The sequence below is a fragment of the Hakea prostrata genome, chromosome 5, assembly GCF_041222555.1.
Source record: "Hakea prostrata isolate BN-2017 chromosome 5, UWA_Hpros_2, whole genome shotgun sequence".
NCBI classification, from domain to species: Eukaryota; Viridiplantae; Streptophyta; class Magnoliopsida; order Proteales; family Proteaceae; genus Hakea; species Hakea prostrata.
Window position 1 is genome coordinate 6,872,144 of NC_142604.1, and position 19,561 is coordinate 6,891,704.

The window sequence follows — 19,561 nt, forward strand, 5'->3', positions numbered from 1 at the left end:
TGCATTCATTCAATGTAGAGGCATCTACATGGTTGGACCCTTCTTCTGTTCTATCACAAAATTTTTTTAGTTTGCCATCTTAAGCATTTATTTTATTCAGTTCTTAAGAGGGCAAACTGAAGGACAGGACAGGATGGTCATTATGCAGCAAGGGATTAATAAATAAGTAAATCAACTAAGGACTATGCTTTATTAGCCAACTGGACATCTCCATCGGATGACGATCCTCCTTTCTCTTTGCTGTGGAGAGACTCTCTCCATCGGAAATCCCCAAATAGTGCGTCCATATCTTCTAAATTCTTTCCTCGCGTCTCGGGAAGAAACGTGAAGAAGAAAATCCATGCAAAAACCGACATTCCTGCAAATAAGAAGAAAGCACCACCGATGGTGATTTTATTGGATAGGGACAAGAATGTCATTGAAATCACACCACTCGTTGTACGGTTCAGCGCTACTCCGACGCCGCATCCTTGGGCTCTCAACCTAATTGGGAAGATCTCGGAACTATACACCCAGGTGATGGGCCCCATTCCGATCGAAAATACTGCCACGTATGCCAACGTGGAGCCCACGCAAAGGACGACGGCCCACGTCAGTTTCTGGTGCGGGTGGGTATCTACAATGGTCAACCCGGTTGAGAGGAGCACTAGCGATATACACATGCCTCCCATACTTATCAGAAGCAACGGTCGCCGTCCAAACTTGTCGACGATGAAAGCAGAGACTATGATGACGGCCGTCTTCACAGCTCCAACGGCTACGGTTGCCGCGAGTTGCATGTCCTTCTGGGTGATCCCAGCCTTCGCAAAGATACGTGGGCTGTAGAGAACCACAGCATCAACGCCTGTAGCTTGTTGGAAGAAATGAATTCCCAGCCCTGCGATGACGACACGTCGGACTGCTGGTGTAGGATGAAGGAATAGATCTCCCCATACACCTTCACCTTTCTTGGCGCGTTGCGGTACCTCCACTTTATCTCCAGTAGATTCCGCCGGAATCCCTACGGCTGCCTTGATATCGGCGAGTCTGCTATCAGACTCTTGTTTGGTATTGGATGTTTTGTCAAGAACTTTTTTGGCATCGCCGATTCGACCCTGCATAACGAGCCAACGCGGTGATTCAGGCATGGTGAGAACGGAAATCCCCAAGATGAACGCTGGAGCCGCTCCAACCCCTAGCATCAAACGCCAACCGATTTTGAGTGGAAGCCGCTGGAAAGCGTAATTTGAAACGTAACCCAATAAGATACCGAAGTTAACGAAGATTTCAGGGAAGGAAGATAGCAATCCTCGAGAAGAAGATGGTGCAACTTCGGCAGTGTAAACAGGGGCGATCATGAGAGCATAACCAATGCCAATGCCGGCCACAAATCTTCCCACCATCAGCATAGCGTAATTCGCGGCAAAACCCATTAAAATAGCTCCGATAAAGAAGATTACTGCGGCGAAGACGATGGTGTAACGACGGCCAATCCAATCTGATGTTCTTCCAGCTAGTGCAGAACCAACAAGAGAGTAGATGTTGATGATTCCAAGTAAAATCTCGAGTTTCACATCGCTGATTCCAAGATCTTCTTTGATGAAAATTGCTGCTCCACTCATCACTCCAATATCTGGGGAGGAAAAAGCAAACAAACAAACAAACAACCGAGTAAAATAACTAGTAAGAAAACCAGCAACTTCTGTGTGGAAACAGCACTCACCATAACCAAGAACAGTTGAATTCATGGAAGCTAGGGTTGCACAGGCAACAGCATATTTGTTTGTCGGTGCTTTTCCTCCCGACTGAAACCCCTCTTTTGGTGATCCGCTGCTAGAAGCTTGGTGTTGAGCCATTTTTCACTTGAAGAAAACAAAAAAATTATTGTTAGCATTTGAATAAACTTGACTAGGAATTTGGTACCCCAAACCCTAATCATTTGGAATGTGGTTTTGAACTTTTGATGATGTCTTTCAAGAGATGAATGAAACAGTGGTAAACATTAATGGGTTTCTGGTTTTTTGAGTTGAGCAAGTAAAGCTGAAAGAAACTCACCAAGTAAAAGAACTGTGGCTTGCAGATGAATGGAATACTACAAGCTATTTCACAAGTCACAGAACGTATCCTTTTTCTGACTGCTAATCTTTGGTGCACTTTCTGTGCTTCAAACTTATTTCTCCATATTGATTCCTAATATTGTTCAAGACATCAAACATTTTCTGACTTCTGACTTTCTATCATTTCTTGTAATTAGGTTCCTTTTATATTACTTGTAATGATAACAGTGTGGCTGACCACTTGGTTCGCAAAGCCACAACATTTGTGGAAAGAATGAATTGCTTATTTCTCTCTCCTTGACTGTAGCAAATCTTCATATCCAACTCTTTTGCTCCAAACAAATTGCCTTTTTTTTCTGTCAAAAGAAGAAAGAAAGTAGTCTTAATTTTCCTAGGTCAAAGGTGGGTCATTTTCGAATACTTTGAGCCAGTCGATGGGCTAATTGATCTGGTCAACTTAATTGTAATTTTTTTCTCCCAACGTCTCTTCCCATCCTTCAACGTACCATGGCCGAGTTTAGCCTTTACAGGTTTAAAATTAAGTCAATAATTCAGTCTTAATTCAATTAAACAGGGTTTACCACAAGTATGAAAGAAGTCAAATGTATGTAGTCTCGTCTCCTTAAACAACATATTGTTATTGACCAAACAAAAAAAAAACAACATATTGTCTAAGATAAGTTTTGTTGTTTGGTATGAGTAGATTTCTTATTTATTATCGATGTACCTCTCACCCGTTGATATTGTAGATGCTATTGAATGATCATCAACAACACTAAATCTCTAGGTCATAAACGTCCTGCAATCATATAGAAACACCCTTGAAATGCTCTCCATGCATATAAGATCATGGCTCATGGGTCATCTCAAACTGTAGATTGCGCTTCAGCACATTCAATTTGAACTCAAAATCATATCCTGGTGACTCTTAACTATGATTTCTCATATGAGTAGACCGTTAAATAGATCTCAAAAAATCACCCGGAACAATAATAATAATAATAATAATACCCAAATACGAGCTTCATAGCCCCAGATTTCATGGTTCTCAGAACAGAATATGGTGGCAATCATATGCCCGCCCATAAGGAAGCCTCATAATGGAACCTCATGGAAATTGTCCTATGCACGCTTAAGAAAACCACCTCTAATGGAGATGTTCAGCTAACTAATTAAGCCCAGTTAATTAAAAGTGCAACTTTGATGCTTCTTTTAAAAAGAAGGGAGAGGGGGTGAAAGCCTCACCGTATTCCCGGGGCCGGGCAAGAACCAAGGTTATCCAATAACAAAGATTTAACACCCAACATGAATTCAACCAGTTTGTGGAAACCAGGTTACTTATGCACATGGCTCCTGAGAGATGGTTGCGGAAGGTTTAGCGTGGAATCCGAAACTAGTTGGGGTTTTTCGAGACCTCAAGGATCGGTTCAGAGGGGATTCACATCCTCTGTAATTCCCTTCTCTACAATCCCTGTAATTCCCATCTAGAATGTGCCAAGTGGCATTAAGTAATTCTACGGTCATCCAATTAAAACTAAATCTGATTTTTATTTAAACTCACCCATATTTTCCTCTCTCCTCTCTCTTTACAAAATTCAGAAAAAAAAAAAACCCTGGATTTGAGAATTGCAGCGAGGATAGAGGTTGAATTGGAGATTAATTTAAATGAGGCAACGGAAAGCTTTGCAATTAGTCGTATCATCTACAGAAGAGGGTTTCATTTACATATCATCTGTTGTTGATGATAAAAACAATAAACTTACATCTACACAAGCAGGACTTGGAGATTTGTATTTTTTTCCTCTTTTTGACCAGCACTTGGAAATCTTTATTGAGAGGCAGAGAAAACATTTAAAATCTCGGTGATCTCAAGAGTATCAAACCAGAAAATCCTTCCATTATGGATGGTTTCCTCAACAAGGGCAAAACATTGCTTTGACACGATATCACTAAGTCACAAGTTATCTTTTGTGAAAAGAGATGAGAGAGCCGTGAGCATGGAAGAGTTGAGAGAGTGAGAGACGAGAAGATTGCAGAGATTCAGGGATTTTTATAAATAATTCCTAAATTTTGGGAAAAGAGAAGGAGAGAGGAAAATATGAGTGGGTTTAAATATAAATCAAATTTAATTTGAATTGAGTGACCATAGGATTATTTAATGCTACATGGCACAATCTTAGATGAGAATTATAGGAAATTGTAGGGAAGAGAATTACAGAGGATGTGAATCCGTTCAGAAGTGGGTTTGTGAGGAAAATCATTGAGAAAGAAAAGCATTTAACAATAATCATGGCAGATTCTCCAGAGAAGTGGTCGACATCACTGAATCTCTTCTACCTACGAACCTATTGGGTGTTGAGAAAATATATAAACAATCAAAGAAAAGGGTGCTAGCTTGGAATCTTTCAAGCCATTCTTACAAAGGACACACGTGGATCTATCCTAATATTCCACATCATCATGCATGCCTTCTTAGCCAATCTATTGCAAACTGTGACCCATGCGATCAAAGCAAAACTGATCCCTTGGCCAATGCAGGGTTGGTTCAATGGTAAAGACCCATACTTCTTAGTGGAGAGGTTTTGGGTTCGACCCTTGCAGATGGCATTATATTTCTAGTATTAAAAAAACACCAGTACCAAAAAAAAAAAAAAAAAAAACTGATCCCTTGGTCTTAGCAAATCTTCTGCATGCATCGAGTTCTTTCAGTCTCTCCTCACCTACTCTGCAATTGAGGGTCACTTAAGAAAAAAAACCTACCCACTCATATTTGGATTTTAGAAAGTTTATTCATTGTAATATTTTGTTGTAATTTTCTATGTAAGTATATTTTCTAGTTATTGTAATCTTCTATTATAGGCAGATCTTTTACTATATAGATAGATTTATTTTTTTATGAAGAAATTTTATCTTTCACTTTTTCATAATTTTCCATGTAAATGAATGTGACAAAACACTGTCCACTTATGTTCAGCCACCATTACATTTTTTTTTATTGGCACGAAGTTGAAAAACTTCATTCATGAACTTGAAAGGAAATATAGACATATTAAAGAAATAAAAGAAATACAAAAGATAAATGCATGTATACACAAGACTCGATCTGAACCAAGGAATGAAAATTGATCAAATGTCATATATGCAATAGACAAGGACATCCTGGCTAAGGAATGGGTTGAGCCCAATAAGCCCTTAGAATAATGGTTGTAACAACCACAACAACAATTAAGCACAAGAAATACGACATACGTATCCTCCATCACAAATGCCCAAAGAGGCGACACACCACAAGACAGACATAGACACGCCACAAGGACGGAAATACACGCCACAAGGGCAGAAACGACGATGAAGACACACCGACGGCGACTAGCAACATGAGACTCTCTCAGCAGCAAAGCTTCCAAATCCACGGGAGACACTTCCAGCTCCGACCTAAAATCTTTAGATCTGCGAAATGCACTTTGGATCTCACATCTACCTGAATTTTTTTCTCTAATAACCTAAACCTTCTACTGGTTGGGGAAAAAGAGAGAACAGAGAGAGACAGAGAGAATGAGAAATTGAGAGAAATTAGTTTTTTTTTTTCTTCCTCTAACCGGAACTTCATGGGTTAGGGAAAGACAGAAATAGAGAGAAACAACAAGAGAGAGAAACTGAGAAAGGAGAGGATTAGAGAGAAAGAAGCAAAGAGGAACGAAGTGGATAAAGAAATGAAGGGAAAATAATAGAGAGAGAGAGAGAGAGAGAGAGAGGAGAGAGAGAGAGAGAGAGAGAGAGAGAATGGAGGTGAAAGCAAAAAAAAAAAAAAAAGAAAACCAGAGAAGGCGGAGAGAGAGGAAGTAGAAACAGGGGTTGAGGTGGAGGTGGAGAGACAGAGGCTCTCCACCCAAAGCACGGCGATGTTCAGTTTCCTCAGAGTGGCGCTCGCTAGGGTTTCCTCCATTGTTCCAATATAGAAGTCCAACGTGGCAGTTGTTCCATGAAAAGGCACAATGTTAGGTAGAAATTGGACCATTATCTCCATGGAGGGTTACTCGGTTGGAAGGTTAGCATATCTTGGTGAAGAGGTCATTTGTTTGATTATGCTTAATGGTAAATTATGTAATACCCCTATCTCTAATATATAAAAGTTGTATGTTAATAAAATGGTGAAGACAATAAAATTTATTAACCTTTGACAGTTATAATCAAATTAGGTCAAACTATCCGATACAATTATAATAAAAGAATTTGGGAGAAAATTTGCTGTACTTGATTTACCCTTTGAAGCCCTTACGTCCAAAAATAAAAAACCTAAAACAACAGAGGAAACTCAGCTGAAGTAGCCCTTAAGGGAGCTCACGCATAGAAAGCTCTATATTTAAATTATAGAAAAAGATATAATTACTATTGCCCCTTATACTATTGCTTAATTACTAAAAGACTATATTTTCTAAGGAATTATTGTTGCCTCCTCAGTTCTACTTTGTGTTAAGAGACTCTTATGGTTGGATGTTTAATATCTATTTTGTCCTTTTAGAATTAAAAATCAAGAAACAATATTATCCTCATTTAAGAAAAAAAATCACCAATTTTACATTTGTATTCTTATCATTTTGAATTCCAAAAAAAAAAAAACTATCAATATCAAGAATTTCCTAAAATTGATAATATCAAATTAAAAAGTAAATAAATAAATAAAAAATCGATTGAAAGTATAAACTTTCTAAAATATGATAACATCAAATTGGAAAGTAAATAAATAAAGATAAAAAAGTGTAATAAATTACCATTTATTTTCTTTATTTTTTTAATTATTAAGAATAGTAATACAATTTAATATAAAGTGTAAGTAAGTAAAAATCTTAGAGTTATTTTAAATTTTTAGATAAATCAAAGATGACACATCATCACGTAATTAACGAAATTTAATTGCAATCAGACATTAGTAATCATAGAAAATATCTAAGGTTGGATTAGTAATTTTAAAAAGCGGAGATGCCAACGCAGAGCTAGCTGTTCTAGTTGTAAAACCAACACTTCTGAAGAGGTCGTGTACCCCAAAAAAATAAAAAATACACCTACCAAATATGATTGTAACATCAACTCCATCTTTTTACTTCTTTATTTATTTATTTTGTGTTAAAAGATCAACCACATCCAATTCTAAGCAGTTGCTCATGCAATTTCTTTCAGGAAAGCCATTAAATTCCATATTTGTGTTTCTGTTGGCTTGGGCTTGGACCTGGGCTTGGAATTGGGCTTGGACTTGGACCTGGGCTTGTTTAGGATTGCTACAATCTATTCCAATAAGAACTGAATGTATCCTTTTACAATATGATCCACAAAATCTTTGGTGTGGTTTCTTAGAGCACGTTTGGTAACGTTTGAAAACGTTTTTGGCGTTCTTCTGCTCTTTGGGAACGGAATAACGGGTTAGAAGCATTTGTTAAAATAGTTTGTTCATTTGTTCTTTAAGAACAGACTGGTCAGAATAGGAGTTTGAATAATGCATTTTTTGATGTTTTTACCAAATAACATAAACAAAAATGATAAAATTGGTCACGATTGAAACCTTAAAAACGAGTTTATGAAACACCAATTTATTCTAATAATGTTCTATAAATATTTTTAGAACGGATTTATCAAATGCTCATTTCCAACCAAAGGACGGTCGTTTAGCATATAAACATTAAAAAATAGTTTTGCATAAGAACTAGTCTCTCAAAATGGAAACGTTACCAAACACATACTCAGCTGCTTCTCATCCTCTCTACGTCATGATTCTTAATATTGTTTTGGTGAATTTCATTTTTCATTTCTCGCAACTAGTCGCATGTTCCTATTTATTTTCTTGTGAATGATAACAAGGCGGCTGATCACTTGACTCCAAAGTCGCACTGGTTTGGCTTATCTCCTCTCCTTAAATGTCAAATATCTACGAATCAAATTCTGTGCTCCATAGAGTTCAGCTATTTTCTAGTCTAGTAGATTCATAGGTGGGCCATTGCTAATTATTTTTCACAAGTTGATAGACTAACAAATTTTCTCAAGTTTCTTTCCGATCCTTCAATTATTGTTAGAGACTGTGCTTCATCTTCAACAAAAAGTCAATGATCCAGTCTTAGCCCTAATTGTCACAGAACGCCTGCTCATGACCGCCACTTCATCTGGAGCTAAAACGAAGATGCTACAACTTTCTTGTATTTGAAGTTCATTTTTGTTTATAGAAGTAATTTGTGACATGTGTTTATGGAAATGGACCTGATAAATTTCCGCTCACTTGAACACTACGATTAACTTCTGTTGAAGGAAGGTGATCCGAACTCTGATTGGTTCACTAATTTTTAATTATTCACCAACTTTTAAATCTACATTTAAATGGAAGTCACAAAACGCCATTCACCCATGTTCATTCCCCCCATGGCCACCAAAGTCAATGGGACAAGCACTTCACTCAATACAATAAACAATTTTATATGGTCCACTGCCAGCTTTGCCAAATAATTATCTCCTTTCATATAAAAAAGATATGATAAGAGATTTGAGTCCCACACGGTAGTTGAGTTGTCCTATTTGAAGGAAATAAGTGTGGACCATGACTTCCTCACTTTTTTAAACAAACAACCCACAAAAACCGATTCCTAATAAATGAACTGAATTTGACCGATTTAATTTGAATGATTCGACCCGAGTTTTCAAAATCATGGACCACCCCCATTTGATTCTCCACATATAATAGCTACAAAATGATCAAGACAAGAAAGTGATTATTTCCCTTCAAAGATTTTGTACCAAACAAACCTCAATCACATATATTGGCTTTGTTAAGGCATACATCGATTTCAACCTTTCACTACATCATGGTCTTCCTTTGCCCTTTCTAAGCCTTCACTTCACTAAAATCCAAAAGGACCCCAAAAAAAAAAAAAAAAGCCAAATCGAAGGACAGGGAAGGAATTATGATAGATTTATATTTAAGATTTGAACTCTTCTATCTAACTGGATTAAGTATTAATGATGATTAACTAAGCTTTAGTGCCTAACTGGACATCTCCATTAGTGGTGGCTTCACTACTTGTGTTGGTACCTTTGTTGTGGAAAGATTCTCTCCATTCGAATTTGCCAAACAGAGCATCCATGTCTTCTAGATTCTTTCCTCTTGTCTCTGGCATGAATGTGAAGAAGAAAATCCATGCCACTAAAGCTACTCCTGCAAATAGGAAGAAAGCACCACCAATTGTAATGGCTTTGGAGAGAGATAAGAAAGTCATAGATATCACGCCACTCGTGACACGGTTCACTGCCACGGCCACACTGCATCCTTGTGCTCTCAACCTCAAGGGGAAAATTTCGGAGCTGTACACCCATGTGATGGGTCCCGCTCCGATTGAAAATACCGCCACGTAAGCCAACACCATCACTATGCATAAAACTATAGCCCACATCAGCTTCCGATCCGGGTGGATATCCACCATGGTCAACCCGAATCCGAGGAATCCTAACGAAAGGATCATACCCGCCACACTACTCAAAAGCAATGGACGCCGTCCGACCTTATCGACGAAAAAGGTAGAAACTAAGATGAACATCGTCTTCACGAATCCAACGGCTACGGTTGCTCCTAGCTGCTTGTGCTTCTCTGTGATCCCAGCCTTCTCGAAGATGCGTGGGCTGTATAGAACCACTGCATCAATCCCCGAAGCTTGTTGGAAGAAATGAATTCCAATGCCTATGATTACGACACGTCGGACTGCTGGTGTAGGATTTAAGAATAGCTCTTTCCATACACCTTCACCATGGCTCTGTTTGGACACTTTCACGATGTCTTCATTACACTCTGCTGGAATTCCTGCGGCTTCCTTGATGTCGGCGAGTCTCTCTTGAGCCTCTTGTTTGGAATCAGATGTTTTATCAAGAACTCGTATGGCATCGCCGAGTCGACCTTGCATAACAAGCCAACGCGGTGACTCAGGCATGGTGAGAACACCGAGTCCTAAGAAAATGGATGGAATCGCTCCAACTCCAAGCATGAGACGCCAACCCAGAAAGAGTGGAAGCCCTTCAAAAGCAAAATTTGAAACGTAACCAAGTAAAATTCCAGCGTTGATGAAAACTTCTGGAAATGAAGTTAAGAAGCCTCGACAAGAAGCTGGTGCAACTTCAGCCGTATAAACCGGGGCGATCATGAGAGCATAACCAATGCCAACGCCAGCCACAAATCTTCCCACCATTAGGAAAGCGTAATTGGTGGAGAAACCCATTAAAAGAGCTCCGACAAAGAAGATTACAGCGGCGAAAACGATGGTGTAACGACGGCCAATCCAATCTGATGTTCTTCCAGCTGCTGCGGATCCAATAAGAGAGTAGATATTGATGATTCCGAGTAAAATTTCAATCTGGGTGTCAGATACTTTTAGATCGTCTTTGATGAAAAGAGCTGCTCCACTCATCACTCCAATATCTGACAAAATTTGTCCAGAAAAATAAGTAAAAATCAAACAACAGTCACGAGCAATTATATATGGACTTAAATATAGCTGAACTGGCGTGAAATAAATCCAAACATATCCATATATAATAAAATATGTGAAATTACAGAATTAGCCATCTTCAATTTACTCCACAGATTAGATGGAGCAGAATAAAAAATGAATTGCAGAGAGACCCAGGAAGCCACCAAAAACCAACAAGACAGAGCCCATATCTGTGTTTCCAAGCAGTCACCAGAAATCACAGATCTCAGAATCAACAAAAATTGCAGAGAGAACTGGGAAGGCTCCAAAAACTAACAAAATAGAGCTTTGATGAAGATGAAGGTTTCTAGAAGAAAGTCCTAAGCAGTGAGAAATGATGGTGGAAAACCTGGCTTTCTTGGTAAAATTAGTGAAAACGATTACAAGTTTACAAGCAGGAGTCGTTTGGTCTGTGAGAAATATAAGGTCAAATGAACGACTCTGTTTCTCAGAATAGTAGCAGTTGCAGAAAGAAAAAAAAAAAAAAAACGTTTTCTTCAAAGGGTTTATGCAGAAGTGAAGATTCACTGGAATTAAAACTGAAGGTTCTGTAATCAAGTAAAGAAGAAGACTCACCATAACCCAGTAGAACGGAAGTCATGGAAGCTAAGGTTGCGCAGCCAAGAGCATATTTGTTTCTTGGGCGTTTTTTGGGCGACTGAAACACCTCCGGTGGTGGCGCATTAGAAGCTTTGGATTCTGCCATTTTTCTTTTTCTTCCAAGAAAGAGAAAACTTGCAGTAGCACAGCAAAGCAAAGCAAAGCAAAGCAAAGCAAAGCAAAGCAAAGCAAAGCAAAGCAAAGCAAAGCAAATCTAAAGAAGAACTGTTCTTGTGTTCTCGCCAAGCTTGAAGAACTGAACTCGTTTATATAGAAAAAATGGAAGAGGCTTCCACGAGCTATTAGCTCTATTACTCTAATGATAATCGGTGAATTACTCTAATGCCCTTGTGTAATGTTATCGAATTTACTCCAATTTGCTAATCAGGAAAGTTTAAAATTTATAATCGTTTTAAATTATAAAAAGATTTAGTATCTTGTGGATATAATGCCTTTTATATTGCAATATTTCCTTATATTTGAAATTATCGAATTTTCTAATTTTGGAAACTTAAATTATCCAATTCCGATAAGATCCATTTTACATTTTCTTCACATCTTTACTTAATTATCTCCCCTTTTGCTCATTTAAAGTTACTTTATATTTCTTTATAGAAAAAAAACTTATTTGGAGTTACCTTATACTTGCTTATAGAAGAAAAAAAAAAGTTAATTTATATTTAAATTATAAATTTAATTTCTTTATAGGATGATGTCTAAATTTTTTACCTCTTGATATTAATGATGTCTTGTGAGTTATCTAATTTATTAGACAAACTCCTTATTATTAAAGTTGTTAGCCTCAATTAGTTGTTACTTATCCATTTAAAATATGAAAAAATTTCCCATGATCAAATTAACATTCATTTGCAACCCACGTGATTACTTACGTAATTAAGCTAATATGATTTTTCGCATGTGTGGCGCCCAGGCACTTAAGGGCCAGCAATAAAGCTAGCGAAGAGGGACCCAAAGCAGGAGCTTGTTGAAGCTTGTGCTGAAACATGGGCAAGGGTGCCTTTAGATAGGGTAAATTAAATAAGGGACAATAGTGCGAAGTAGTTTTTCCCCAAACCTAAAACAACGGTTCTTGTTTTTCCAGAACCAAGACCTCCCGTCCTTTCTCACGAACGTGAAAGATTTGAGGGTAATTTAAGTAGTTCATAAGACAAAATCAGTTGGGTAGGAAAAATTATCACAAAATTTGAGTTTGACACTTATCTTTAAAAACAGAATCCTTTCGAGTAAAAAAAAAAATTAAAGATATTTTATTGAGTAATCCTTTTAAAAATCTAACCATGAGAGAAATGTTCCTTTAAAATATTTCCCCCATATTTTAAGTTTACAAACACTATCTATAAGACCATAACGCTTATCTCCCAAACTTTATGAGCATTTATGATTGAAAGAGGAAGATGTTGTAGATGGTAGAGGAAGATGAAAAAATGAGTCAAGCGTGAGTTTTTTTTGTTCAGGATTATTCTTGTATTTTTGAAATACTTAACTTGCTTATGTAAGCACTTAACTATGATTTCCTAACACCAATATGTGTCTCTGATATATTTTTATAGGAGGTCTGATTGATAAATTGAATTACTCAAGCGGTGGCATTAATTTTAAGGGATAACTCATGAGGTGGCGGCATAACACTGAAATTGAGTAAACATCCTTTGCTACCATTTTCTACTGTCTAAACAATGCACATATATACGAAATAAAATGTTGAAAAAATGAATAAACTAAATAATTTTATTTTTAAATTTAAAATTTAAAATTAAGCTTTCAATCTCAGTTTTTTATTTGGTATAAAGACTGTACAACTGACAAATGTACACAACAAAAGAATTTTTTTCCCTAAAAAATTAATTGTTTTGGGTTACATTAGACAAAAAATAAAAGAATGATTAGGTTTTACAATAATTTTTTTCCTTTTTCTTTCAATGAAGTCATTCCAAATAAGGATCTAAAGATTTGCCAAGAGACAATGAGGATCGAAATGCACTTTTAAATGAATGGAAGAGAATCAATCAGAAAGTTTTTTTTTTTTTTTTTACCTTATGAACATGATATTCGAAAGTACAATCAATAATTTTTTTAATTCAGATTGAATTATTGGTAAGAGATTATATTCTCCTTGGCACTAAAGAGATTGTGAAATGGAAGTTTAAGACTTGTGCTTGCTTTTAAGTGTTAGGCTATGTTGTCTATAATAATGGACAGATGGTTATTTAACTTGTCCTAAAAAATGGTCCCCTAGATATTATTGTTCCCCCCACCCCTCCCCAAACACCCCCACCAAGTTAGGAAATGAATGCATGTCAGTCACATATGTGAGATACCACCTTTAGACACTCAAAACACTTTCCCTAGTTGAAAGTTGAAATTAAAGAGAAGGGTAGGTGTGTTTTTCGCCCAATGGCGGATAGATGTGAAGTTATGATTCAACATTGCGGGGACACAGTGACCTTTCTATCCATAATCTTTATTTTTAAATTTCTTTTTCAAAAGAATGGAGAGGCAAGCACCGATGTTTCATGGTGAAAAGAAGATCATATTACTAAAAAAATTGAAGAAAAAAGACCAAAAATGAGATTCTATAAGAGAATTTTAAAAAATTAGGTGGGGCCGTGATCCCCTTGGCCCTAACTTCTAAGGGATCTTTGCCCATGATGGTGGAGCCTTTTAGAGACATTAAGTCCAAAAGGGTCTCAGGTTCAAACTTTTACCTCTTTACATGTTTCCCCCTCCTTTCTTACCTTTCGGATCTATAGGCCTTTAGTCCTTGTGACTTCTCGCTTGGATTTCGGAAATGGTTTTTATTTTATTTTATTTTTTTAATAGAAGTAAACATAAATCATCTTATAGGTGGCTACTAATTGATTCCTTGGATATTAACTACCTTTTATTTATTTATTTTTCTTAGAGTAGAATGTATTATTTTGACTTTATTAATAAGATATATAGTTTACATTTTATCAAAAAAAGAAAAGAAACTACCATTGACTAATTGATTTTGTGGATGTGCTTCTCACTTATTGGTGGTTGAAATTATGATTCAACATTGCGGGGACATGATGACATTTCTACCCATTATTTTATCTTAATTTTTTTTTTCTTTTGTTTTTGGCTCAACAACTAACAATCTTATATTAATATATCCCAGGTAATAATCCTTGAAGAAAAGTTATTGTTACATACATAAAATGAGGTGAGACAAACCACCAAAATCTAGAAAGAGCAAATAGATTTGCTCCACGGTAATAGTATCTGCAATAGAGCTTAAAGATCTGCAAATAAACCTAAATTCAACGAAATATAAAATTTTCTTTCCAAAAGAAGTGGGAGGCAAGCACTGATATTTCACTCTGAAAAGAGAGTCTAGATCATCCACCACATGGGTGGATGACTACCAAGTGGTATTTTGAAAGACATAACTCTTTTTTTAACCTAGACTAACATAAATAAACATAATAGTATCAAACTACCATTGACTATTTTTTCTACAAGAATAAGAAAACAAATAAACTAATTATTTTTAAATATTTATTAACTTTATTAAACAATCAATCATCCCACTAAACATAACAAGTTTATATTCTTTATATTTTCTACATTTTACCAAAAAATTAAAATAAAATATATAATCTATTAGTACTAACTAAGAGTGTCAATTGCGTATTGAAACTGTTTAATCGTATTGAACCGCGTTGTTCAAAATTCGGTACAGTACATACGAAAACTGAATTTTAAAATTCGGTACAGTATAGTACTAATTTCAAGTACTCATACTGTCGAAATGTACTGAAACCATATTGTACCAAATTAAGGGATGTAAATGTAATTTTACAATTAAACCATTTTACCTTTATCCTATCCCTAATTCTCTTGTTTCAGTCTTTCGTTTCATCCTTCACTCATCTTCTTCGATTAGTTGTTTTATCTCTATTAAAATCAGATTCTATCGATTGTTTGATCATAATTTCATTAGGATCTTAATGATCTAATAACAAAAGTGGTATGAGTTCGTTTGTGCCAAATTCTACCGAGATATTGTGTTTAAATTGTTTTCCCGCATCGATTTAATACTGAAACCGTGCCGAACCATTTTACAAATACCGAAACCATACGTACTATGTAAATTCGGTACTGTATGGTACGATTATGATTTTTGGTATTCAAAGTTAGTACCATACCGAATTATTGAAAATGTACCAATTGATATCCTTAGACTATAAACCATTTCTAGTGGGAACTAATTAAGAAATTTTATTTTATTTATTTTTTAATTAATTCATCATTTACCAATTATATAATTTTTAAATATCTTAAACATTTTGTTCAATCTTTTTCTTTTTTCTTGGAAAAATATAGCTTTTGTATTAAGAACGGAAACAAAATTACATACAATAATAGAGCATTCCGATCCACATCATTTCTGATTAACCAAGCAAGGTCATCATGAATGTTAGGAGGGAAGAAAATAACTTTATTTACATAGAGACAAAAATTCGCCAAAAGGTTAGCACCAGTGTTTAACTCCCGAATGTAGTGATGAAAAACACATGCGAGAGGTCGTGAATGTCTGGGACTAACTCTTGAACGAACTAGGGAATACTACACCTACCCCTTATCATTACCACAACAACTTGAGAGTCCGACCTAACTTGGATGCTAATAAAAAGCATTTGACATTTTAAATCTTACATTGACCTTTGAATGTGAGTGATGAACAGATGTCTTTCATCCAAAGGAAAATAAATGGTCAATTTCTTTGTCAGAAATAGACCAGATAAAAATTCGATAATCTGTCTATTTACTTTTGAGTACTTTTCATGCTTAGGTAAGTAATATACCTTTTTCAATTTAGAAATTTTTATGTCACTTCAATTCATTTAACCTCTTTTCATCTAGAAATTATAAATGAAATGAATTGGAAAAACTATCTTTTTAATCATTTGTTAATAATCATGTATATTTAGATTCTTCTGGATGAAAGACTTCTGTTCATCCGTCACGTTCAAAAGTTGAGGTAAGATTTAGAAGGTCAAATATTTTTTAATTTAATTTAATTTGAATATTTGGATGTGACTGATGGACATGTATTGTCTCTTCATAGAGAAACGGATGGTTCAACGCATTGCAAACCATTTTTTATCCAACATTATATGGTGGAGTCCACCTTATTTTTTCCTAGTTGTGTGGTGTTCTTTCCTTTTCAGCATTAAAAGCAAGTGTCTTTTCTAATTTCTCATAATTTTTGTAATAATAACAATACTTGTTCCTTTCCTGATTAATTGGATAAGGATAAATGTTTATTCAAACTCATCAAACATGAATTTAGATGTTATATATATATATATATATATATATACTAAGATAAATGACACATTAAGAATCAATCACATAAAATCAATTATGGGATTTTCAATGATTTCTAATCTCTAAGTAAGATTCAAATTCAGTCCTGATTATCTGTTAAAGAAAAAAAAAAAAAAAAGAACAAACCAATCTTGTAGGATTCCAAAAATTTCTTCAATCTCTTTGGAAACCTTCTCACTTTCTGTGGGTAATCAAGACATTGAGAAATATCCAAAAAAGGCACTCAAACTGAAATCATGTTATTTTCGACCATTAAAGTCTTGATTTGAATTTTTGCCAGTTTGAAAAGTTGGAGTTTGATTACTAGAAACCCAGTTGAAAGGATTCCTCACCACTCAATTTTGTTCAGATAGAATTGGAAAACTATGAATTACACTAATGTCATTGTAATGTCTAAATCTAATTTTTCGAGATAAATCAAAGTTGATTTGAACCCAATAACTCTATTCACTATCTATTTACAAAGAGAGATATCTCTGAACACTGTTAAATAGATCTTCACTTAAATCTTATCAGAACCAAATCTCTTATGAACAAAGTAAAGTCTCCTCTGTCATCTTTTTGGATTTTAACTTTTGAAGTCAAGGAAGTCAAGAAAATGGACTATTTTTTTCCTTTCTGGGTTTTCTTTGGCACTCACTTCAACCAGGTTCAAAGGTAGACCATTTTACCGACTTCATGAGTCAAAGTTGATGGGCTGATGAGCTGTTCTACTTGTTTTTCTTATTGTTTTCATTTTGTCTCTCATCTTCAATTATTGCCAAATTATAAATCATTTTTCTTATTTAAATTAATTATTAAGTCGACCTAGGAGTTCCAAATGAAAGGCTTTTGTTTCATCTAGGCAGATCCATCAGTATCTTTGACTCTTTTATTACTCATTTTTTCTTATTTATCTATCAAGTGGATATTAAATAAGAAGCATTGGGTTGGGTGTTCATTTTGCACTGGAGATGAGTTGGTCATTTCATTCATGTTGTATTATCTTATATCAGGTTCCATTTTGGTTCTCCATGATTAGTGGATAATACTATCTTTAGATTCTTCATCATCATGTAGTCAATGGAGTCTATTTTGCTAATAACTCTATGTTGATGTTTACACGATTTGTTTTTCTAAACCATTATGTTTTCACGAGAGATGTTTGAAAGTTGAATCCTCATGTCGCTGCCCCGAGTCCTTATTGAGAAGGTGCATGAAATAATGATTGGCCATTTCTTACATAGCACGGGCTAAATTTAATACCTTCATAAACACTCTCTTTGACTTCGAATGTAACGCAAGGCCACCACGCATTAACATCTAAGGAACCGTTCATTCATATTTTTAAAACTTATCACTTATGATGACCTAATGAAAATGATTTCTATTCCATTTAAATCATCAACATCCTCGAAAGGTGGTGGTTGAAGATACCATCTCTACTCTATAAGGAACCTAAGTAGAAAATTTGCCAATTTGAAGTTGGGCAATTCAATATGGTCAAGTTTTATGGACAAGGATTAGGTATCTAAATAGCGACTATTCAATTTCAATGTGTTCTGTTTTGGTTGGTCAGGAATCAAAATTTTGGAAGTAATTCACATTCTACCTAAACCCTAGAAACCATGTTCATGTGTATCACCTCTTTACTAAGAAAAAAGGAAAAATCGATCGGTCATTTTGAATTAATCAAAATCAAGATTCATTGGGTTTTCTATTCGAAAACTCTATTAGCTCTGATACCCAATTTTAGGTACCTAATCAATACATCAGAACTCCATAGAAAACAAATTTCTCTAAATCAAACTTTTTTTTTATCACTTGTTGTTTTATGAGCAAAAGAAGCAAACTAAGTCAAAGCTTAATCTGAGAAGTGGATGATCACACACACTAAGAGACACCTTAGTTCAACATATAAATAATAAGACGTGCAACTCATGATCTTCAGGTTAGCCATAAGAAATTAGAGATAACATGGGAACGTGTGACACTTAAAATTATTTTTGCATTTCTGTTATGCTGGCCAACTTATTGCCTTAGCTTGGTTACATGTGTTTTCAATTTTCTCTCCAAGAAGCAAAGTCTAGTAAGATTCTTCATTAGAAGTTTTAACTAATTATGATTAGTACATAATGATATTTAAAAGACTTAAAAAGAAGAATAAGGGTCAAAATTTGAAAAATTTATTAATATAAGGTGGAGGAAGAAGAGTGCATTGACCATACTTGTCATGCTCATACCAATGATAAGGCAACTAAGAAAAAAAAAAGGATAAAAAAAAGTGTATCTTATATAAGATGCGTTAGGTATTAAAGTCATCTTAAAATAATGAATAAAAATAATAATAATGGGCATAAACGCCTTATTTCATGGTTTAAAGAATCTTTTCTTTTAGAACTAAGGCATCTAAGCCAGCTTATGCACATTTTGACTAATTCTTAAAAAAGAGTTCATATGGATAGGAGAGAAACCTTGCTTCAAGGAGATTCCATCCATTAATCTCTCATTTATGAGGAGTTAATTTTTACTTATCAACCCACCTCTTGGATTTCAACAAATCTCTTTTTGAATATTGAAGTAATCCAAAATGGAAAAGTTTATCGAGCAAACAACATTGGTAAGTGCACCAAGAAGATTCAATCAAGTAAAATTATAGATAGAAAGATAGTAAAAGCATTTCAGATAAGAAGATGAAAGATGGAGATGATCTTAGTGACCCAGAGAACCTTTCGATCCCTGTCATGATGGTAGCAACTGTTTTGAATTATTGGATGCTATTTGTTAATAAGGAAAGGATTTTTACAGCAAGACTGCAATTTTTACAGCAAGAAGCTATGAATAAAAGCCATTGCATCAAGAGGGTTAGGTATTTGAGTGGGCAACCAAGGAAGAGAGTGAATAGTAAGAAATACGATTTTAACAGAAAATAGCAGTGAAGACCTCATGACTAATAATATGAGATATTATGGGAAATCCTTCTCTTAAGGGCATGAAAATGTTTTTTCTTTCTACTGAGGTTTTGCTCTTCTGGAGTATAAAAATCATTGCATTAAGAGGGTTAGGTAT

The 19,561-nt window shown here is 35.2% G+C and overlaps 1 protein-coding gene and 1 pseudogene across 1 annotated transcript; both read right to left on the reverse strand.

Moving 5' to 3' along the window:
- Positions 1-182: 182 nt before the first annotated feature.
- On the reverse strand, positions 183-1,835 carry LOC149014736 (putative polyol transporter 1 pseudogene; annotated as a pseudogene).
- A 7,130-nt stretch (positions 1,836-8,965) lies between these two features.
- Positions 8,966-11,385, reverse strand: LOC149014737 (polyol transporter 5-like). The gene is made up of 2 exons (XM_089155877.1): positions 11,111-11,385; positions 8,966-10,482 (listed from the first exon to the last, which is right to left on the reverse strand). The coding sequence occupies exons 1-2, from the start codon at positions 11,238-11,240 to the stop codon at positions 9,047-9,049; spliced, it is 1,566 nt and encodes a 521-aa protein (XP_089012003.1). The 5' UTR covers positions 11,241-11,385; the 3' UTR covers positions 8,966-9,046.
- Positions 11,386-19,561: the final 8,176 nt, after the last annotated feature.

What these genes read in the sequence shown, in the direction of transcription:
- LOC149014737 (XM_089155877.1), bottom strand. Translation starts at nt 11,240, where the DNA reads ATGGCAGAATCCAAAGCTTCTAATGCGCCACCACCGGAGGTGTTTCAG. An exon ending in TTCCGTTCTACTGGGTTATG is followed by an intron (nt 10,483 to 11,110) that starts GTGAGTCTTCTT and finishes AAATTTTGTCAG; the next exon opens with ATATTGGAGTGATGAGTGGA.